Source organism: Patagioenas fasciata, chromosome 1, assembly GCF_037038585.1.
Source record: "Patagioenas fasciata isolate bPatFas1 chromosome 1, bPatFas1.hap1, whole genome shotgun sequence".
Classification (NCBI taxonomy): Eukaryota; Metazoa; Chordata; class Aves; order Columbiformes; family Columbidae; genus Patagioenas; species Patagioenas fasciata.
This window is the reverse complement of record NC_092520.1, coordinates 128,565,114-128,588,141: the sequence shown is the minus strand read 5'-3', so window position 1 is coordinate 128,588,141 and position 23,028 is coordinate 128,565,114. Positions and strand designations below refer to the sequence as shown.

Sequence of the window (23,028 nt, the reverse complement as noted above, 5' to 3'; positions counted from 1 at the left end):
AAGGATGTGCCTTCTGTTTGCAGAGCTTGAATTCTCTTGATGTCTTACTTTTGGCACCAGCATGGGTCTCGCTGACACAAAAGCGGCACCTTGGACGTGTTTCAGACGTTAGGGGACGATCATTGCACAGGGCACAGAGGGGTCTGTTTCTCAGTTTAGTTGCATGTATCCTGAGGAACTGTGAAAAAGTATATCTGATCCATGAGCTGTGTCTTCACTGTGCTTCATGGCAGGGGAACATGAACTCGTAGTTTATGGTATACTAGAGCTCTGGAGGCTACAGGCAAATACTTACTAATAAAGAATATGTTATTCCCTTCTTAGTGTGAAACCTAGATATTAAAAAATCGAGTGTAACTAAAGGAGCATGTGTTGCTATGAAAAATCATATACAGAAGAATAAAATCCATGAGAAGGATCATGTGGATGATGGCACAGCAAAGTTGGAGACAGCAATGCTCCAGAATACACCTGAAGAGAATAGAGTCTCTGATTTGGTGATTCCCAATGACTTTGCTTTGAACAAAAAATGCAGGGGAGGGAGATGGTGCATTTTTTAAGTGAAAGGGCTAATTGTGAATCAAAAGGGATTTATTTATTTGTTTGTTTGTTTATTGTTTCGTTTTCAGATGGATCAGTTCTCTGGTGCTCATCAGTGTTGACGAAAGAGAGGCAGCAAGAGATGAAAGGGAATATGGGATTGCCCTTTTCTGCAACACTATGAATTTACGCTGGGTTGACATGATTGTATGATAGACTGAAATTCAGAGTGTGGTGGCAGCTAAGCCATTTCTTTCAAATTCTTCTCCATTTGGCACCTCATGGCAGGTGGCAGCCTGCATCATTTTGTAATATAGCTTCTACTGCCTCACTAAATAAAGATATAGAATCAAATAAACCCCCTTGTTAGTGACATCACAAGAAGATTCATGTGGGAAGAGACCTCTAGCGTTTCTACTCCATCCCTCTGCTCCCACCAGCATGAATCTCAGACTAGACTGGGTTTCTCAGGGTCCAGCCCAGGCAAATCCTGAACAACTCAAATCATGGACATGCTCCAGCCTCTCTGAAAACCTGTTCTACACCCTCACAGGAGGGGTATTTCCTTCTGTCCCATAGAAAGTTCATATGTTGCAACCAGTGCTCCTTGTCTTGTGCCTTTTCTCTGTGCTTCTGTGAGAGGATCTGGCTGTATCTTCTCTCTAACCCCCTTAGCAGTTACCTCCCTCCTCTTCTTCAGGCTGAACAAACATCCCTTGTCATGCTTCACATCCTCCACCCCACAGCCATCTTATGGTCTTTTGCTGGGCTTGCTTGTGGGGGATTATGGTAGGTCCTTGGATTCCCTGACGAGAGGCATGGCAACAGAAATTACCCTTGAAGATATGAAGGTCTACCTGTGAGAAAGATGGGAGTAAAGAGTATCTGGAGATGTTAAGGATGTACCCGTGAGAGAGAAGGGAGTAAAAGAGTAACATTGATGATAGCAAAAATAGCCAATGAGATGTTACTGCTCTAACTTGTAACCAATAGTGAAGAGACACATGAATTGGTAAAACTGTATAAAAATGCACTTGTGGGAATAAATCTCATCTACTACTTTCATCCTGGAAGAACTTGGTCTATGTCGTTTGTCCGTCTCAACCACGACGTGCTCCAGTGTGACAATGTCCCACAGTGTTGCAGATGTGCCACGAATTGTAGAATCATGGGATAGTTTGGGTTAGAAGGGTCCTTCAAAGGTCACCTAGTCCAACCCCCCTGCAATGAGCAGGGACATCTTCAGCTAGGTCAGGTTGCTCAGAGCCCCATCCAGCCTGGCCTGGAATGTCTCCAGAGATGGGGCATCTACCACCCCTCTGGGCAAACTGTGCCAGTGTTTCGCCACCCTCATTGTAAAAAGTTTCTTCCTCATGTCTAGCCTGAATCTCCCCTCCTTTAATCACTGCTTGCTATGTTCTTGCTAATGAAGCTGAGCATTCAGCTAGTCTTCAGCGCTGCAGAGACACCCTGCTGGCTCTGGAGGTACCCCCATTCTGACCACACTGGAAGGTGACTGGCTACCACTATGCTATGTACAACAGGCTTTTTTGATGTAAGGACTCACCCTTCTTTATTCTCAAAGGAGGATGGGACCAAAGAGATGGAACTATTCTTCTGTGTAAAGGGGCTTTACAATTCCCAAGAAAAGGTGGCACCTCCCATGTCATTATGAGGGCTGGGAGAGATCTGGGTTCCCAACAAACTAAATATTAGGAAGTTCTGTCAGGAGTCAGTCACTGGGATACAGTTAAGGCCGTGTGGGGAAAACGAGTTCAAACTCATTTTATTTTGTTTGGTGCCATTTATAATTTTTCCTGGTTCTAAGACATTCCAGTTTGCAGATGTCAGGCCCCATTCTCCAGGAGGTGAACAGGTCATGCTGAGCAGCGTTCTCTCTACTACAACAGGCCTCTCTGTCAGGTCTTTTCTCAGAAAGCCACAAAAAACCAAAGGAGCCTCTGTAGCTGTACAGCATGCGTGAGAGCAGAAGATAAAGCAGCTAATGCTTTTGTGTCCTGTGTAAATGCTTCAGACCCTTTGCTGATGAGATTAAAGTGTCCTAGAAATTCGGGCTTTGTGAGCTTCCAGTGCTAGGCTGCCACATGATTCGTTCAACATCCAACTGCCTTCTGATGTCCATGGCTGTCTTACGCTGCCAAATGTGGTCAGGAGGGCTTCACAGCTCTGCAGGTGTGACTGTCTCTCCTGGCATGGTGCACACTTCATATTTGGCAAGGTTGACGGGAAACAACTGCCTCCTAGGACCCCTGGTAAAATCACACTTAAAAGTAAAACATAAGGTTGAGGAACAGAGCGTGTGGATCACTCTTCCAGAACAGAATACAGTATCCTGGGAAGAAAAGACTCCAGGGAGGGAGATACATGATATCATGCTGTATAAAATGGGATCTCAAGGAGTGAACAGATTGTGTTACCTCTGTTTACAGCACAAGTTACTGGAATGTGTCCATGATTCAAAAGAGGATGTGGCAAAATGGAAGAGTGCTACAGAAAAACTGACTTGAGCCCTGGAGATCTTGCTTTTGAGTGTACAGAACTTGAGGTATTTGATCTGTTTTACCGAATCCAAAGGAAACAGTGGTGAGCTCAGGCAGCAATTTTACTACAAACAAAAGGAAATTAATTTTACCTATCACAAAAATGGTATAATTATCATTAGAGGATGTTGTTAAGACCAGGATTATAAAGTAGGTAATTTGTGGATGATCAGTTCCTCATTGGTTTTTGAATACGATGACCTGACTATGCCGGTCAGCTCAGGATGTCCTTGGTTCTCATTTACAGGAAGATTCTATATGATGCCCTGTCCCTCAGCACCTTTCCTTAGGGATCTTGTGTCAGAGCACTAGGCTAGAGAAACCACTGGCACAATCACTTTTATGCTCCTACATTCGCAATCGATCTTTGATATTTTCTCCTCATGAGGAGAAGATGTGAAATAGAGGCAGGTTCTCTGCTCCAGCAGAGGAGCATAATGATGACCCATGGCTAGAAATGAAAACCAAAATCTGACTGGAAATGAGGTACATGTTTTTCAGAACAAGGCTCTGATGTGGGAAGAACTCTTGTGGTGGCCTCTTCACCACCTGCAGGCTGTTGATGTGAAAAATGCTCAATGGCATCCTCTTGCTTTGCCCTAGGGTACAGGGCTCTCTGCAGGAATGACGGAGCCATGCCAGCTGATCACCATCATAAGACTAAAACACTATCTATCCATTTTTCCCCAGGCTCTTCCCTTACTCGCAGACCTGGCTGCAGAGCTTCCCTAAGAGTACATGTGGGGCACTTTTAAGACTCAGGAAAAAAAGCCAGCTGGTCTTGCTCTGCGAGGAAACTCCAGCACAGGGCTAGGAAACAGCAGAAGAGTGTGACTGCTGAGCTGAGGCACACAAACCACAGAGAAAAAGAAGGAAAAGGCTCCTGGACTCAAACGAACTGAGGTGGTGGTGGCATGTGGGTGTGGGGACTTTCCCCTGAGTTTATCACAAACCTGCTGTTTTTTCCCTAGCTACAGGTGGTCAGAGGGCTCACTTGTTCCAGACTTGAAAGAGATACAGGGGTTTCTCTTTTTTTTTTTTTTTTTTTTTAACTATAATTTTCTTCTGTGTGTTGCTTATCTAGTAAAAATAAAAGTCACTGTGAAAGACTGGTAACCTCAAGGGTTCTGTGTCCCCCCACCTGAACTGTAAGAGCACATCAGCTTGTGCAGAGGAGGAAATAAGGATGAAATGGTCCAGTCACGAGCCAAGGTGAAGTTCAGAAGCCTTAATAATGGAAAACGAGGCTACAGTCAAAATACTGGCCCAAGAGTAGTTATTCAAAAGACAAAAAAAAAAATAAAAAGAGGAGGGAAGGAGAAGGGAAATGGAAGGGGAAGGGGTGAAGAAGGGGTGAAGAAGGGGAAGGGGAAGGGAAAGGGGAAGGGGAGTGGGAAGGGAAGTTTAACAGCATTTTCTGCCCTGGTCTGTGAAAAACAAACATTTGAGCTGGACATAAAAAATGACAACTCCTCAAAGTGAAGGGGCATGCTCATGGAAGGGTCAGAAGATGACCTGGAAACCTTCCCAGGCAGGTGTCTGAGGGTGGGATTCCACCTTACAGATTCTGTCATGAGGAAACTGATCCAAGAGACTCTTGCAAATTTGCCTTCCTGTGTCAGTGCCACTGGGAATGCTGCTTCTGGCTATGTAGTCACCCCCCTCTGTGCAGAGTTTATGATAATATGGGCCTTCATGGGTCTGTAAGACAGACCAGTGTAAACACTGGGTTTAAAAGGAGGAGGAGAAGAAAAGGTGAATGTGTAATTAGAGTATGGAATAACTAAAATTACTTCCACAGCAGGTTCCTAGCACACCTGAGTGGTTGAGAAACCATGCTGTGGAGTGCAAAGGCCAGAAAACTTTTAAAATGCCGTTGCTGTCAAATAAAAGCACACTCTGAATGGCTGCCTGATATCTGTAAAGGGCTCTGGGACAAGTAGACTATCCAAGCAGTGTCCTAAACCCAGCAGACAGTGCAGCACTGACAGATTGGAAGATACTTGGGGCAGTTGCTGTGGCTGCTTGGGGACTTGTGGGCCTGCCAGCTAAACCCAGAAGTTTGTTTCCCCAAGAAAATTCTGCAACTGACAACCCTAAAACAGGTTCTTCAGAAAGCTGCAGTGATACCAGGTTCTATCTCTGCTCTTGGACATCCAATATAAGTTCTTGATAATCAGCTGGAGTTGTAGACAATGAGAAAAACAGGCCACTAACTTCCTAAGGGGGGGATAGTCGAACTCTAAGGCTCTACCTAGGGGATCCAATAAGGGGGGGAACAGTAGTGGGAAAGGGTCCAAAATCAGCTACAGCTGAGAAGACTGCGAGTGGCGTGAACGTATATGTGCCTTTCTAGTGGAGGGGCTTTGGAATCTGCATGGGTGGAGCCAGTCCTGGCCACAGAAGAAGAGTTGTGAGTTCCGGGATTACTACAGCCTTTCCACAAGTCCTTTAAGGCTCCTGAAGTTGTGCAAGAGGCTCACAGGAGCTGTTGTGTTTAACCTTAGCTTCCAGTTAACCTTCCTCTGACAGCATATGAGAAAAGAAGACGAGAGGTGGGCATGGTCACACTGCCTGGTGCACCTGATAGTATGGTGCAACCCCAGAAAGGCTGGTTTCTGAGGAAGGACACATTGGAGGAAATATCCCTTTTCTGATCCAGAATTGTTCTTGTTCCAGACAAAAAGCACAGTAAGAGCTGTACCGGGCCAGGAGAGATTTGTGGAGCAGGTATTAGGAAAGTAATACAGCGTCCCATTTAATGGAAGTGGATTCAAGGGAGGAGAAATCTCCTTCCAGGTTCTGCCTTGCACTATTGAGGCAAAGGACCATTTCTCCTGGAAGCCAGAGAGCAATCTCTGTGTGTTGAAATCACCCTGTGGACACCCAGACAAAACAAATCTGATGCTGATTGATCACACAGGTACTTCTTGTTTCTCCATGTTTGAATTAGGCCTCTCATAAGACTGGTGGTGTGACCACAGCCATTCTTGATTCCTCCACTCCAAGAGACAGCTCACAGCAAGCTCTCTGACAGGCATTTTGGGTATGGAGTAACTCAGATGAGGACTGATCACAATGTTTCAGTTATGGATCTACAGACATATTAAGTTTGGTGCCACCAGGGGGCCCTTTAGGCAGGAAAGCTGTAGATCTATGTTTAAAGGACCAGGGATTCTTCTTTCACTAGTAAATCCATTCAAGAGGAACAAGAAAAACAAGATAAAGTGCACCCTCCAAGCTGAAAGAGCTGTCAGTTTGAGCTACATTTAGTTCTGCTGCCTGTTCTCCCAGGGTGGTGCTCTTTTTCAGCACAAGCAAAGGTCTTGAAAGAAGAGACTGGGGCTTTGCCTTTGTGTCCCAGAGAAGGACTGCGTCCTACTAAAGGACCCCTTGGAGTCTTCAGTGATGAGAGCATGTACAGTGCTGAGATGTTCTACCACATAGCGATTGGGATACTGCAGGTGTCACCACTGTACATCAATACCATGACAGCATTTTTCCTTCTTGTCTGCAGTCTGGGATCCCATCAGCTATCTGTAGGGCTTTCACCTCTGGAAATAAGAGCAAAAGAAGCAGTAGTGAATGCTGGGAACACCTATAGGAATCGTGCCAAAGATGGGAGACTGTAAAGCAGGATTTGATCTGAAAACCCTGTAAAGCATGGAAAGACTGAGGTTGAACAGGATCATCTCCCAACGAGAAACTACAGCCAACACAGCACACTGTTAGCAGTGCTCTACAAGAATGCTGATTTCTATAGCTATGAAAATGGATTCACTGACCCTGAAGCAGTCTGTATTTTCTTTAGTTATAAGCAAAACCTCATGACTAATTTAAACTACCAGGCTGGCTTTCCCAAACTTCTCTACTGAACCTTCTGTGAAATTTACCTTGTGGAGAGCAGACAAATTTCCGTCTACCATGCTGCCATCCTGGAAGCTCAGGGAGTTTGTTGGAGTCATATCCGACAACCTCAGCTGTTTTCAAGACTGGATCTGACATAGCAAAAAAATCAGAAGTACCATTTAAGAAACTGTCCTTCACATAAGAAAACAGCAACTAGCTCTAAGTTTTCAGATGGGATTTCTGGTGTGTTTATGGACAAGTCTAACAGAGTGCTACCTGAGTCCATGATGTGGAGTGTTGTCCAGTGAATATGTTTTTGTGAAGTCATTCGGATGCGCAACGACAGAAAAACTGGTGAAGGATGCTTCAGGTAAGGGTTGTTGAAAATTTTCACTACAAATTATGCAGCCTAATAAATGCATCCTAAAATGATGGATGAATTGCTGTAAGATGTGGGAAAGTCTAAGACATCACGCTACCTGAGCTACCAGAGAGATATTGGCAGACATATATAATCACAGACCTCTGGAAGATAACTATTTTTGCTCTATCTTATGGCATTTACTGGTTTTAGGATCTTCCATCTTGGATGTATGAAGCTCCAGGAACGTTTCAGACTTAGGGACAAGATTCTAAAACTGTAAGAGCTCACCTCAAAACCCTAAACTCAGCCAGTGGTAATACCGGCGCTCCAGTCTTGTCCATCTGCAATATGTCCCCAGTCTGAGCCCACACATGTAAACACAGACTTCTCTGAGAAAACACACAGGCTGGATCAGCTATGAGCATGTCTGTCTTTGACTCTGCTCTTGAAATAAAGGAGAGAGGTGGGAGGGAAAAGTACATGGGCTTCTTAAGGATCTGGGAAGCCAAGTTGCTTCGGTTTCCCATATGGTGTATGGGAAGTGGCTGAGCAATGCATCTCCTAACCAGAGGGCCTAACGAAACCCCTGATCCCAGATGAAGGGATGGAGAAGTAATTCATCTTCACTATTTTTTTAAGCTAGTACAACTGGGTTATTATGGACTTTCCTGAAGCAAGAAAGGTTTTCCTCCCAGACCAGCAGCAGCTGGAGGACTCACTTCTTCCAGCTCTGAAGGAGGTTCCACAATTCTGCCCCTGCAATGGTTTTGATTATGCTGGTCTTATTTCATTTATTGGCTTAAAACTGGTGTGAAAGATCAAAGAGGCTAAGGGGGAAATGAGGAGGTGACAGCTATAAGATGAAAACGGCATTTGTCTCTGGGCACAGCAGTTCAAAACATCTTCAGACACTGCTCAGATTTTCCATGGCCCGTCTCTATTTCTCCACATATCACAGAAAAAAATGTAGGTGGGAAGGGACCTCTAGAGATCTATAGCTCAACCCCCTTGGCTACAGCAGAGCTGACTCCAAAGCTAGGTCAGGTTGCTCTGCTTAACCAGAAGCATTAACTGGTTTTATTCAATCAACATGGAGCACAGCTGACTCCTCTCATGCTTGCTGTCTGCTGCTCACCACCGCAGCCAGAGCTGTCCTATTCAGGAAGCTGTGCCTGCGTGGTCACCCAACAAGGAGAAGCTCACATCTCACCAGTACTATCCTGGCAGGCTTGGCACCCTCTTCCACAGCCTTCAGGAGGTGAGCTTGCCTCCCTGGTGGGTCCAGGTCCCAATTGTCCAGTGATTCCTGCCAGGGAGCAAGGGCTCACTCACTCGTCTGAGGTTGGACAGGGACCCAGCTAAGACCTGGTAGGCAACTCTACCTGCTCTCTGCACCGGCATCTGCATTTGCTTTTCTAAACCACACAAAAGGACTGTTGGAAGAAGAAATTGTCAGTCTAGAGGGAAGTCTAGTAGAGCCCACATGAGCATGACTGCACTACCTCCACACCTCTCTCAAAGCAAGCTCTCTCATCTCTCATCATCTTGGAAATCTCTGGCGATGCTTTTGGCAGGACCAGAGCTGCTAGTAGCTTGGAGAAGCTGCCACCCATAGCAAGGAAGGGACCATGAGCACCAGACATGTCCTTGACAGCTCTAACAATGCTGTGATTGGAGCAACTAAGTTGCTTAGCAAAGGCCTTCTGACACCAAAACCTCTCTCAGGTGAAACCACTAAGGACTTTGTTGTGGGCTTATTGAAAACTAAGGTCTGGTCTACAATCATACTTGACCCAGCCATAAGACCTGATCAAAAGACAACTAGGTTCAGATGGTACACACTTCTGTGCAGCCTCTTTCAGTTTAATCTCAGCATGCACTGACTTGTAGAGTGTAACTTTTGGTAAAACTGATAGCATTGAGGGGGTTCTACCCTCAGCTGATGAGGTTAACAGGTGATCACAGGAGTTAAATTAGATGAGCGGAGAAGTAACACAGGGCCCAGGAAGGTAAATAAGGCCCCTGAACAGTATCATTATTTCTGAGGAATCACTGATGAAGATGGGCTTTGTTCTTACCTTGATGGCACAAGCATGACACATGCTGTGGAAGAAGAATTAGACTGAATGATAAAAAGCATCTTCAAGTTTGGATGTAAATCAAGCACACAGGTAGGCTTGAGAGGAAATGCAGTGCAGAAGCCTGTATTCTCAACTTTTTCTGGAAATCTATGCGACTTCTTGCTGTGGTTGTCTTTGTCAGCTAAATTACCACCAGATACAACATGGATCTTTGCAGGTCTAAGGAAAGGGAAGAAACTGCAGTTTTTCCATCATGCTATCTGCAGCCCTCACTTCAAGACAGCAATGATGTCCCACAGGTCACCAAGATGAAAAATTACCAAAGCAGATATTCTTCTATTTGTAGAACTATAGCTGTAACTATCCATAGATGATGGCAAAAGTATTCAATAAAACTGAATAAGATGGAAGAACTAGTAGAAGCTGTGGAGCCAAGGGGTCCATAGAGACATGGGAAACCTGGCTGGCAGCCCTTTCTCACTTCCTTTTGTCCTGCAGTGTTTCCCTCAGAGGAAATGAGGGATGGCTGTTCACATTGTTAGTGCTGGGCTAACAACCAGGTGCTGGCTCGCTTCCTTCTGGATGACCAGCTCACTAGAGCCAGAGGTACTGGTGTTGCATCCACACAGAAAGCAGAGATGGAGTTATCTCTCCATACCTTCTCAGTGGCAAGTACATTCTTCACTGCTCATAGTCAGGCACTGCTGCAGTGATGGGGACGAAGTGTGAAAACTCTAATCAGCCCCTGCAAAAATCATATCATCCACTAATAATTTATCCTCAGTACCAAACAGTAAAAGGTGACTGGCCAGCAGAAAGTTTGAGGGAGTCCTGACGACTTGCTCCAATGTCAAAGTATCTTAAACAGATACTAGAAGCCATCATTTTTTATAATGGAGAAAGAGTTGGAAAACAAAATTGCAAAAGTGTAGTTAAAAGATAAATGTAAGCATTCATCAAAGTGCCCAAGGCTGGCAGGAGTAGGGAGGGGAGTTGCAAGTCATAGAATCATAGAATAGTTAGGGTTGGAAGGGACCTTCAGAGGTCATCTAGTCCAACTCCCTGCCATGAGCAGGGACATCTTCAACTAGATCAGGTTGCTCAGAGCCCCATCCAGCCTGGCCTGGAATGTCTCCAGGGATGGGGCATCTACCACCTCTCTGGGCAACCTGGGCCAGTGTTTCACCACCCCCATTGTAAAAAAATTCTTCTTTGTGTCTACCCTGAATCTTTCCTCCTGTAGTTTAAAATCATTACCCCTTCTCCTATCAAAACAGGCCCTGCTAAAGTCTGCCCCCATCTTTCTTATTGGCCCCTTTTAAGTACTGAAAGGCTGCAATAAGGTCTCCCTGGAGCCTTCTCTTCTCCAGGCTGAACAACGCCAACTTTCTCAGGCTATCCTCACAGCAGAGGTATCCCATCCCCTTGATCATTCCTGTGGCCTCCTCTGGACCATCTCCAGCAGGTCCATGTCTTTCTGGTACTGAGGGCTCCAGACTTGGAGCCCTCAATCTGAGGCATCAGCTCCCTGCTTTTACAATACTATTCACGGGGGGAAGGCACTCTAGCTGGCTGTGGCTCCAGCTGCCCAGGGACCTCTGTGGAGCGGGACAGGGTTGCAGGTAACATGACTGAAACCAACCCAGGGCAGCAGAGAAAGAACATGACTGCAACAACTGTGCTGCAAAGGCCCCTGAAGGTAGAGCCCAGTACATGGCTCCAGCTGGAGATGGGGATATCCCAGAACTGTAGGCCCATCCCTGATGGAGGAGAAGGGCTCAATTTCTCTTCCTGACACTGAGCTGGGAAGGAGAGAAGGGGCTGGGGCAGGAGCACCATGGATGTGGTGGCCATTGGGCTGAGATGGGTCGAGACCCAGCAGAGGCTTCACCAGAAATGGGTACCAGAAGCAGCGGGATGATCCAGAGTGTTTCCCAGCGCCCAGAGCATCTCACAGCTCTCAACTCTCTATGATTTGGATCTGTAGCTCCAGCTGCCAAGTGAGTTTTGTGGAAGCAGGACAGCTGTAGTGAACACAGCCTTTTGCATCTCTACTTAGCAGCTCAGCAGTGCCCCCTGGACTCCTTGGTGTGGTCCAAAGAGACTGTGAAGCTTGGGACAAGCGTGAGGAACTAGAGGATCTGCACAGAGACAACCTGGGTCACATCTGGATTTTCTGCAGGGCTCTTGGAGGATAGGCCAGGGCTGTCCCATCTCCCAGCCTGCTTCTGGTGTCCATCACTTGCACTGACATTGCACAGTGCAGTGAGATCCACCAGGCAGGCACACCCTCCCCCTGCCCTGGGACCTTTGCAGGTGGGAAAGGTCTTGGCAGCAGCTGTGCCCTCTGCACCACACTTATGTCCCTCTGCACCCTGGGGCCAGTCCTGCAGCCAAACACAGACATTTGGAGAAAATTATGTTTGATGCTTTGCTGCTCTGGAGAAAAGCAACTGTTTGCGCTTCCAGTATCTAATCTATTGCTGCAGTTGGACAAGCACAAAGCCATTGATGCTCAGACAAAAATCAGTATTATTTACAGCTCCCAGTCTCAGTGCCTCATTGCATGATTGCCAAAATATGAGTTTAAAAATGAAAAGAAAGCTAACAGCAACTTTAAAGGTCTACAAAGATAAAAAGACAAATGCTTGACACATCTCTCCCAGGTGGCTAGTGGGACAAAGAACTGAAGCTCTTGCCTCTTGAAACACATCCCTGTGGCTGTGACTGGTGCTGCGTGGGTCAGGTCTGGAGCCAGGCAGGGAGGCCATGGGGCAGCAGAGGGTGAATGCAGCGCATGCCCGTGCCCCAAAGCTGCGGCTCAGGTTCCCTTTCAGAACCTCTGTTGCCCGGTGTCAGGACCCAATGGTGGTTTCCAGAGCTTCATGACAGCCCCGGAGCTTCATCTGATGTTTGTGCTGCCCTCACTGTAACCACCTGGCAGAAGGTGGGGAGCAGGACCCAGGCATGCTGATCTGCAGTGCAGGAGTCATCTGAAAAATTAACACAGGTCTTCTAACAACAAATTCAGGGTTCCCCTCACTACCTGCTGCTGGTCAAGCCATCCTATCTTTCTGCAAACCACCTTGTCTGGAAATCTGATCAGAACATAACCCAAGATGTACAGACACAACTGTTCACACAAGCTGTTTGAAACTTTTTAAACACTTTTATTTACAGTGCTAGTTGAAAACAATATATATATTTATATCTATCATCCTCGTGATGTCTGTGCCATAGAAAATGCTGTGGCTATATTGCCTTTAATTTACAAAAAATGGTCACAAGAAAATCTGAAAGGGAAAAAAAATGGAAATCAAAGTTTGGTCCCCAATTATTTCTTTCTTGGTTTGTCTTATAAAAGCCTCCTAATTAAAAAAAAAAAAAAATTACACAGTTCAGATGGAATTTATATATAAAAACAACCCTTATCTTCTGAAAAATTCACGAGGGCTAACTTGCTGTCATGTAAACTTGGAAAAAAAAAAAAAGCTTAAAATAAATTCTGTCTCTGTGTGTAGTTTAACAGAACCATTATTTGCTTGTAATATTCTTTCTCTTTGTCTCTCAGGGTTCAACACGAAAGCAGATGAGACCTAGGACAGGAAAATGCACCATGATATCTGTGCCTGCAGCCTCCTGGCCTCAGGGAGGATACCCAACAGCAAGTCTGGGAAGCAGAAGCTGTCAAGAATCTCAGTCACACTAGTGACAAAAAAAAGGAGGGCAAGTGGCAATGGAAGGAGAGATGCTCACCAGGTGAAGAGCCTGGCAAGTTCAGGTACTGGGTCCCAGGAAACAACAAGAGAAGAGGATCATTTGTAAACGGGGCACAGCTGAAGGGATGTGGGGTCTGGAATAATTTCAGAGCTGGGGAATGCCACAGATGGGCTAGATCTTCGGGTGAGAAGGAAACAGCTGTCTTCCCTGTTTGAGACCATTTCTAATCTTCCCTCATCTGAGATTGTGTGAAGCCAGAGGCTAATTGACAGTGCAAGCACAGGCTGGAATGAAGGAGGAGAGATGGACGGAACAGAGGAGATGGGAGGGGAGGACTCAGGCTGAAGACCCATTTTCTGTCTTCTGTCTCTTTGGATCCACTTCATCCTACATAGGACGCAGGGAGGAAAAAAAGGAGTTACCACCAGTCACCACACCAAGGCACATAATTTCTCCATAAAATTCTTACTGCTGGTCTTTCCTCCATATAGGAATGTGTTGGGCCCACCCTAAATCCCCTCCTCTTTAAAGGATTTTTGAATACCCAACACAACTGTTCTGTTGATGGTCACAATTAAGGTGTGGACGGCTCTATTTGGAGGCATATCTGTGCTGTTACTTTTGGGAGGTAATAAGCCCAGGCTCACAGCACTTCAGACACTGAAACCTACCCTGACAAGTCCACCTTCTGGCCTGAAGTCCAAAAGTCACAGCTGTTTGAGGGGTCATCGCCCAGTGCCATCTCAAGCACCTTGATTCTCAAACTCTCAGCACTGTGACTGCTAGTGAAAGGACCTGCATCCTCCAAATAGTCTACAGGGGTTTATTATCCCCTTGCCACATTGCATTTGTTTACCCATCTGCTGCTGAAGCAGCAATGAGACCCAAGGCCAATTTGACATGCTCAGCAAGGGCATCCACAGGGATTTGATCAGCACATAGCAGGTAACCTAGTTCCTTCTCACTGCCATTACTCTCACACTATCACTCACCTCTTCTTCCTCTGCAGATCGTTTTTCTGCATGACCATCCTGCTCTTGCCCATTCTCATCTCCTTCTAAAGCACGAGCAAGAAAGGAAATAACAGGTTAATTGAAGCAGCATTTAAAGGAATGTAATCTCAGTCAGAGGGGTCCAGAGGAGGACTTTCCCTTCATGATCTTCTATTCCTTCACAACTTGATAATTCCCAATTATTCCTACCTTCATCCTCATCACCACCTTCTTCTTCTTCATCCACATCATCAGGATTCTCTTCTTCATCCTCTTCAGCTCCATTCTCCTCATCCTAAGTGAATCAAATTGGTCAGAGCAGAAATTGGCATCAGGATGACATTCCCACGTGCTCTTTGCTGCAAGTGCAAGAACCACCTCCATAGCTCCACCCACTTCAGACTCCAGTCTCAGATGTGCATCACCTGAGTGATCTCTGCACTGCTACTCAGACACCATCATTCCCACCATTCCAGCTGAAACCTTCCTCCCAACCAGCCTTTTTTCCAAAACAAATCTTTCCAGTCCCTCCTCAGCAATATGAACTGCCTTGGCTTTCACAAGCTTACATCCCAACCAGATGCTGCCATCCAATTAGAACATCTCTCTGGTTACAGGCTAATTACTCAACCTACGGTCATGGTATATCTGCTCCCAGATCTCTTCTCACCTTCAGCAATCTGTGCATTTCCTCACTGTTCCTTCCCCAACCTTCTTCATCTTATACTCCTTATGCACCTCAGGATACTTCAATAGGTGCAGGACCACATCTCTGTTCCACCTAACTCCTACTTGCTCTTGCCTCCATTCCCTTCTTTGACCTTTTTTCTTCTCACTAGACCATGCTGACTATGCTAAGTCTTTCAAGGCTCATTCTCCACAATTATCCACTTGCCTCTCTCCCTTATGAGCTCTCTTAGCCTTTTTCTTAATCTCCCATAGTCTTTTTATATTCATTACCTGCAGCAAGGCCAGCTAACCACCCCTTATAAACTGCCCCCCCCAACATCTAAATATATCCCTCAGAAGGACCACACCTCTACAATCTCCTTCTTCTTTTCTTTGTGGGCTGTTTTCTCCTCAAGTTTTTCCTTCTTTTCTTTCATCTCCTATACGTGAGATGAGAAAAAACATTTTGGTGGTCAGTGGCAAGAAAATAAAAGCCTGCGATGCTTAAACAAAGAGGGTTTAAAGGAGATGCAGAATAACGGTGAGGAGAGAAAACATACTAGGTGTTAAATCTGTCCTCCCTGACAAAGAGCGAGCAGCGATAACGCGTCAGAGCTACTTTTAGACAACACACATGTGGAAACCAGAAGTACGGAAGAGTTTTGATGTAAAAGAACCTTGTCCGTAGGACCGAGGCGTTTCCGGCCCTCCCCCCGCCACCCGCGCTTTGTGTCCACACAACTTTCTACCCGCCCGGGGGCCCCGCCGTCGTTAAACCGTTCCCTAACGGCCCCGCCACCTCCCGCCGCGCCAAGGGACGCGCAGGCGCGATTCCCCCACGCACACCCCCGCCCCGAGCCGGACCCGGCGCGCGCATCGCCCGGCCAATGGGGGGCGGGGGCGGGGCGGGGGGCGCGAGAGTCCTCTCGCGCCCCCCGCCCCGCCCCCGCCCCCCATTGGCCGGGTGGCGGGCGGGCCCGCGCGCGCCCCCCGCCGGCCGGGCAGCTCAGACGCCGCCAGCCGGCCCCGCGGTGGGGCGAGCGGGGTTGAGCAGCTTCCACCGCCCCAGTGGGAGCGGGTCGGCTGGCGAAGCGGGAGGGTGGGTCTCACCTTAGCGCTCAGCTCCGCCGGCGCCTCCTCGACGCGTTTTTCCGACATTCTGGGCCGGGTAGCGAAGGGAAGAGGCCGGTGGCAACCGTCCGAGGGAGCCCCGCGGGGAAGAGAGCGAGGGTCGGATGTGGGGGGTGGTCAGCGGCGAGAGCGCAAAGTCCCGGCGATTCGGAGGCGGCGGGTTCCCGCCCCGGGGGCCAAAGTATCAGGGTCTCCCGCGGTGGGGGGATACGCCGGGGAAGGGGATTTATACACCGCCCGGTGACGAGGGAAGGAGGGACCTGCGGAGGGAGGGGAGAGGGACGGGAGGCGGAGGAGGGAGGAGAGAGGGACGGGCCGCGCCACGGGGAGCGCGGCCGGCAGAACAATGTGCTCTGAGCGCTACACGGGAGCCGAAGGCCGCCTGGCAGCGGGGGCGCGGCGCAGCCCCCGCCAAAGCGCCGCCTCCCCCTCCGGCGCCGCCCGGCCTGTCAAAGCCAGGTGGGGGCGCGAAGCGCGAAAGCCCCGTTGCGCTCTTCCCGGCGAGCCGTGGGACTGCTGCACCAGGCACTGTCCGGGAGCACCCGAGCCCTCTACCCGCCGCCCCTGCGGCACAGCCGGGGGAGGCCATCTGTGCAGCCCAGCCGCCCCGCTCAGGGGACCCCGGGGCGGGCGAGGAGCGGTACTGCGGGGCCGTGTAGGAGGGCAACGCTCGCAACAGCGAGACTCACGCGGCCTCTTGCCTGGAATTTTCCACTCCAGCTGCCCGCTTTCCCGCCCGCTGGAAGCTGTCCCGGCGGCGGGGCTCCCCCGCCCACCCCGCGGCCCGGTCCGGCCCTCCTTTCCCCTCCCCCCACCCGGCCCTGGGGCCCTGCGAGAACCCACTGGGTGGGGGCAGGGCGGGAGCGAGGCTGCTTTTCCCGCGCTCTGTCCGTGGCGGCGGGAGAGGGCGGGGCTCGGCGCTCGCGCAAGCCGGCGAGGTAGTTGGCGGTGGGGGGAGAGCTAGCGAGCGCGTCCCGGTTCCCCATATAAGGAGGGACGAAAGGGAAGGTGCCTGATTGGGCTATTCAAATGAGCTATCTGCCTGGCAACAGTCTTCCTATTGGCTGTCGGGGGTCGGCTTGCTGGCGAGGTGGGGGGGCGGTTGCTGCAGTGAGGAGGGAGGTGCCGCTGGCACGTGGGGCGGTGGGGAAGGTGCGCGAAGGATCGAGGGTGTGGGGCAGAGGCGGCGGGCCAGACACGCTATGGGGCACTGCTGGGTTCGGGTCCTGCCCGGGGCTGGCCTATCGCACGGTGCAGCTGCCTTCTTTGGGTGGGGGGGCCTGTCTTGGGTGGCGTTTGGGGCGGCTTATGAGGGGAACGTTTGGAAGCAGCCGGACGGCGTGGGGCGCGGGCGTTGTGCACGTCCGGCGCCTAAAGCCGGGGAGGAGTCGGTGTCGTCAGCCCCACGTGCAACGCCACTGTAGCACAGCAGATGTTGGCGATGGGCTTCCCCCACCCCAGCCCTTAGTTCTGCGGGGAGCGCCCGGCAGCCCGAGACGGCGGCGGTGACGCTCTCGGCTGAGGCAGCTGCGGCCGCCCGCTGCCAGCCCGGCCTCCCGCTCCGGCGGCGAGGCGAGTCGGGCGGAGCAGCGGCCGGGCAGCATACGGCGTGCAACGCTGCACCCTGCTGGCTGCCGCAGCGCCCTGCCCGCCGACCGGGGAAACCGCGCTCCTCCCGCCTGCAGCCCCCGCCGGCCCGGAGCGAGTGGCGGTGCCGCCGGGCAGGGGACGGCCCGCTGAGAAGGGTCACCGCCCAGCTCAGTCTCGTTGTAAGCAAAACTCTCTCCTGCAGGCTGGCAGGTTGTGTCTTGCAGCTGCAGAGATTTGTTGCTAACTAAGCAGATGTTCCTATGGCTGCACTACTGTTTGTCAGTTTGAGCAGACTGGGCTAAGTTCTGCTTACCATTCCCAGAAGATTTATATTGTCCCACTCCTAGTCACAAGCACATATGAAAAAAATCTGCATGCACTTGCAAGCCTATGTACAAAACTAAGCGTGCGTACATATGGGTGTACACATGTACACAGACATTCTTACAGGTACGCTGGAAGGTTATTAATCCATCTGTTTGGAAAATGCATTTAGGCACACAAACCCTTCTTGGCCTTCTGATAGAAGCTCAGTAAGCCCCAGTACAAAGTCGGGATTTGGAACTGGTACTCCAAGTTTAATAAAATGTGCATCACTTTGAAAATTTAATAGAGAAAGCTATGCTTGCGGGACAGGAAGAGTAATGAGCTCCTGTCTCCTGAAGGAAAGTATGAAAGAGATTGGATAAAGCATCATCTGTGTGACAGGGAGGTAGCAGGTCCCCACCTTGCCATCTTGTCTCCTTTGCAGCTACAGCTGCTCCTCTCGGATGATCTGACTAATCTGTGTTCTTTCTAGCTATACACACTGCATAGTGTCTGCCCCAAATAAATTGTCATGTAATCCAGACACACAGATCTAGACTAGGACCAAAATAACAGATCATTAAAATAAATGCATTAATTTTTTTTTTTCCTTCTGTTCCATACAGCCCCTCTGGCCAACTTGTCAGGTCTACCTGCTATCAGCATTCAAGCCCTGGTTTGGTTCAATTACCCTTCTTTCATCCCTCTCTTCTGCAAGAAAAAAACCTTAATTTCTGGAGCTACACCCAAAAACAGGAGCTGAAAAAAAATCTATAAATCAGACAGATTATGTTCGTCTCTGCTGCTTGTCAGGAAAAATGCGGCACATGACTCTGCTGTTCTCTTCACCAGTCCGGGTTTTCATCCTTTCCTTTACACAATCAGTTACTGAAAATGCAAAACTACATCAACACTCATCCCTTGGCAGAGACATTTTCATATTAATGCATGAACAGGCCTTGACACAACATCCTAGAGGAGAGAAAACAAGGATTATATTCAGTGATGTTGCTGTGCCCAAAGCACCCTGTAGACACAAACAGTGCAGATGCAAACAAACAAACACCTGTTTGTGTACAGGAAGCCCATTTCCAACAACCTGTAGGATGGGGCTGTTTGGTCAGCTCTATAATCTGGTGTGCCACCTGTGACCTCTCCCTCCAGCACTTACAGCGCGCAGCCTCATGTTTTCCTTTACACGCTCCCCACTGTATATATATCCTCTTTGCAATTTTTACCTTGTCTGTTGCTTCTCAACTTTTGCCTTGTACCTGTATTATTGGCAGCATTCCTCCCGTGGCCCTCTCCCTGGCTTCCCTTTGCACATTCTTTATCTCATGTACAAAATTAATGTTGCGTCCTCCCCTTCGTTTTCCCCATGTCCCATTTTGCCCTGCATCAAGTATTTTTTCCCCTTAAATCCAATGTAGGACTCTGTGTGTGTTGTGACATGCCCGCTTCTGCATCCCAACTCTTCTTACCCTTCAGATCCTGACAGTGACATTCCCTTGGCTTCTCGCGTGCAGCTGCCTTCACTCAAGCCCTGAGGGAACGCCTTAACCGTCTCACCTAACTCTTCCCTGTGTCTTCTGCTTCTCCACCAGATTTGTCCATCTGCGTTTCATCTGCTGGACTGATTTGCAGATTTTCTCTGCTCCCCTCTCTCATCTGTATTTTCCCCTTAATTGCAAAAGCGAGTATGCTCATTGTGTGGTCTGCAGATGTGAGTCCCTTTTCAGCATGTGCTGTAATCCTTGCCTCAAGTTTCTTTACCAACTCAGCAGAATATATTCCATCCTTTTTGGAGCCTTATGTTCTTAGACAAAATGAGAGAGGTGCAGAAGTTACATGATATATCATTGTTTGGGAACATTGGTAATATGCATTTCCAGCTGCAGCCCAGAGAGCAATATGAATGTAATTTTCTCTGGACAATAAGTTACAAGTTTTGTGCTGTATGCTGTTTGTATTTTGTGTTTATGCAGGTGTGTGCATGTGCTTAGATGTGATACATACCCATTTGTGTATAGTGCTGATATTTTCTCTCTGTTACATGCATTTACTATTGTGAGTATAGAAAGTACGGTACTTTTATAGTGAGGCATGTGTTAAGCCTACGTGTGTGTCTTCATACATGAGCACGTGCTTGCATATGTGTCTGGGCTTTCCTGCATGGTATGTATTTTTCTGCTTCTAGCATATGCAAGGTGCATGCACCTACCAGGAAGTATTTATGCATTTTGTTTTGATACCTTGCTAGTCTTGTCACTGTTGTTGGGAGGGCAGGAACTTTCTTGTTTGTGTTGAAGGCTGAACTAACTCAGAGCCATTTTCTGAGCAAGAGCAAAACAAAATACTGGGCATTTCAATAATTTTATTTTTTAAGCTAACTCATAAGTGGTTCCAAAACTCTTCCAAATTGTTTGCTGAACAACAAAAGAGCAGAAGGTTGTGTATTTGCATTAGCTTATCTTAGATTTACGTAAATTCAGACACAAAGTAGCTGTAGTTTCACTTAAAAGTGAAACTATCAGAGGGAATGTGTTTGAATACATTTACATATTTAATCCACACCATTCATCTTTCTGTTCTGTTCTGTTCTGTGTCCATTAAAAATCCAGGCAAATAATCACTTTTCTTCTTTCATGGTTTCCTGAAGTCAAGAGGAAATACCAAAGAATTCAGCCACCAGCCAACTTTGCGTTGGCACATGGTAACATATTTAAATAAGCACTGCGGAGGGCTGGTAAGCAGGGTAGTTAGCACGATGAGAGAAAGCAAAAGGAATAGAAGGGAGTGACAAGGGGTGACAACGCCTGTCAGAAGATTGAAAAGGGGAGGGAGGTTTTCAGTTGTGATTTTTGTGAACCTCTCTTTGCTAACACAGCACAGATGGAGGTCGTGGTTCTCACCCACAGTGTGACAGACACATTCTTAACACGAGAAAAATATTCTGAAAGTAATCGCAGCCATGCAACACAAGCTGCAGCCACCACAAGCTGGCTCTAGCATCCCAAATATGAATTGTCACGTTTGAGGATCAAATCAGAGCTGTCCTTCACTCAGGGCGTCCTTCATCTGAGGTCATTTAGTTGTTGGGTGAGGATTACGTAAGAGGCACAGACGAAGGGAACCAATGAGAAAATGGCTGTGGGTCTGGCTTCTGATAACAACGATTTCTTTGCCTTACAGGCGTCCACAGGGGCCCTGGAACATTTGGACACATTAAGAAGCTGTTTGTGTGTTCCTGGCCAAAATGATTGGTCCCTAGAAGCAGCAGGTACCAAGGTATGATTTTTCAGTGTCCTGTTTATTTAGCTTCACCACGTGATACTCAGTTTGCTTTTAAAATGCTTCCACAGTGGCTGCCCCCGTGGCTGACCTGCCGCTGAGGGTGATGGGGCTGGCAGGGGAGGCTGCGGGGCAGTAGCCGGCGGTAGGCGGGAGAAGGTGGAGCTGAGAGCAGCGTTGCCATTCACCCCTCTTCCATTTTGCCCTTCACTCAGCTCCTCCTGGCTGCTAGCTGAGCTCATTCTTCCTCCTCTTTCCCCCATCCTCCACCACCTACAGCAAAAGCTGGGTAGCTTAAAAAAAAATTAAAAAAGGAAATGGAGAGATGTAGTTAATGGCTCTGATTCATGAGGAAAACAGAAGCAGCATAAATAGCGAATGTGGCAGAAACAAGATGGGAGTCTTGCTTCTCATTCACACCCCCACGTGCTTTGTTATTCTAATCCTGTGAATGGCCATTCCCTTGGTGCAAGTTAGGCATAATGTGGTGACTACTACACAGAAATCTCTCCTACTAAGAGTGCCATAACACAGCTTCTGCATTCCTCAGAACTGTGGGCTTGCCCATGTTCCAGAACAAGGCTGCACTTCCAATTCTTCCTTCCAGGGTTTCACCCAGCATTTGCCACCAGCATGACTCTTTGCAAGCCAGATTGCCCCAAGATATGCTGAACTGGCAATACCACTGGTAACGTAGAGTCCTTGGTAAAAAAGGTTCATCAAGTGTAGGGGCTGCCTGTAAGGCTACAGGAACATCCAGTAATAGTCACAGCCTCAGCCCCCAGTCTTGTAAGTGGCCCTTTGGGTTGCGGGCCACTTGGAGAGGAGCATCATTAGGACAAGAAAAAGGATCTGCAAAGCAATATTTCTTCCAAACTCTGTTCTGTTCCTCTCCATTTGGAAGGTAGCAATATCTGACTTAGAATTTGGAAAAAAACATCTTCAGGACATTGCGGGAGTGGGAGACTCACTGGTCTGGGGGACAGCAAGTCATTTTATCCCAGATCTGAGGAGAAAAAAAAATAAAATACTTCTGTTCTTGCCCAAAACACTCTTTACCTGCCTTTGGATCCTGCCACTCAAGGTCAACTCCACACATTCTAGGCAAGCACCAGGACAGCCTCAGAACAAAATGAAAACACGCTAAACAGGAAAGGCTTTCCAGGCTGGAGGTTTCTGAAGGATGATTCAGGGTTGCAAAAGAAGCAGCAGAGGCTGAGGCAGCATTAGCAGAGGCACTATATGAACTCCAGTGCTCACAGTTCAGCTCTGGGCTGACAAGAAGAGAGTGTTTCAGCAGCTCAGCTATGAGCAGCCTCCCCAAGGACCACTGCGCCAGAGGTTAATTGCTGCTTAGCCCATGTCCTGCCCATAGGATCTGTCTCAATCTCACCATCCTGCACCACTGTGCTGAAAACAGCTTGAATGTTGTGGACATTAGTTGCAGCCTCTGAAGATCACACTTACTAGATACAATGGGGAACATGTGAAGAGTCTTCTACATATGCACAGGCCTCCAGTGAGAGGTCTTCTTTCTGGATACCAAGCAGTTTTGAGATCTGCTGTTGCAAGACATATTGCGAAGTCCCTATGCATCCCACCACATAAAGCATGCTACTGGGTCATTTTCCACTGTCAGACTCCGAAATCCAAGGACTCGGCTCCTGCCACAACACAAAGAGTTCAACTTCTGAACCACAATTTGCAACCTTCTATTTCCAGTCTTCTGGCACAGATTTAGTCTGGCTCCTGCACATAGTAGGCAGGATGCAACAGTCAATAAAAACACCACTAAGGAAGCATGCCCCAGTATTGAGCTGGAATGAGTCAGTCTGCTCTCTTCCTTCTAATCCTGTGGAGTTGGTGGTAGCTGAAGGCAACCAGCATTCCCCAGGGATGGTGACAGTGATTGTCACCCCACCCATTTGTGGAGG

At 48.2% G+C, this 23,028-nt stretch overlaps 1 protein-coding gene and 1 long non-coding RNA gene across 3 annotated transcripts; one reads left to right on the top strand and one right to left on the bottom strand.

Moving 5' to 3' along the window:
• Positions 1-12,544: 12,544 nt before the first annotated feature.
• Positions 12,545-16,185, bottom strand: PTMS (parathymosin). 2 transcript variants are annotated; one of them, XM_065859786.2, is made up of 5 exons: positions 15,887-16,185; positions 15,145-15,216; positions 14,318-14,402; positions 14,108-14,172; positions 13,315-13,502 (listed from the first exon to the last, which is right to left on the bottom strand). In XM_065859786.2, exons 1-5 carry the CDS (start codon positions 15,932-15,934, stop codon positions 13,452-13,454), a joined length of 321 nt encoding a protein of 106 aa, XP_065715858.1. In that variant the 5' UTR covers positions 15,935-16,185; the 3' UTR covers positions 13,315-13,451. The 2 variants fall into 2 exon arrangements, with proteins under 2 accessions (XP_065715865.2, XP_065715858.1); XM_065859793.2 differs by lacking the exons at positions 15,145-15,216; positions 15,887-16,185 and having other exon boundaries at positions 12,545-13,502; positions 14,318-14,393.
• Positions 16,161-22,895, top strand: LOC139829098 (uncharacterized). The gene is made up of 3 exons (XR_011741344.1): positions 16,161-16,366; positions 20,996-21,091; positions 22,179-22,895. It is a non-coding gene; the product is annotated as an uncharacterized lncRNA (long non-coding RNA).
• The last annotated feature ends 133 nt before the right edge of the window (positions 22,896-23,028 follow it).

Coding starts and splice junctions, on each gene's coding strand:
- PTMS (XM_065859793.2), bottom strand. CDS start 14,392: ATGGAGCTGAAGAGGATGAAGAAGAGAATCCTGATGATGTGGATGAAG. Junction 14,173..14,317: donor AGGTGGTGATGAGGATGAAG/GTAGGAATAATT, acceptor CTCGTGCTTTAG/AAGGAGATGAGAATGGGCAA. Junction 13,503..14,107: donor GATCTGCAGAGGAAGAAGAG/GTGAGTGATAGT, acceptor CGTCCTATGTAG/GATGAAGTGGATCCAAAGAG.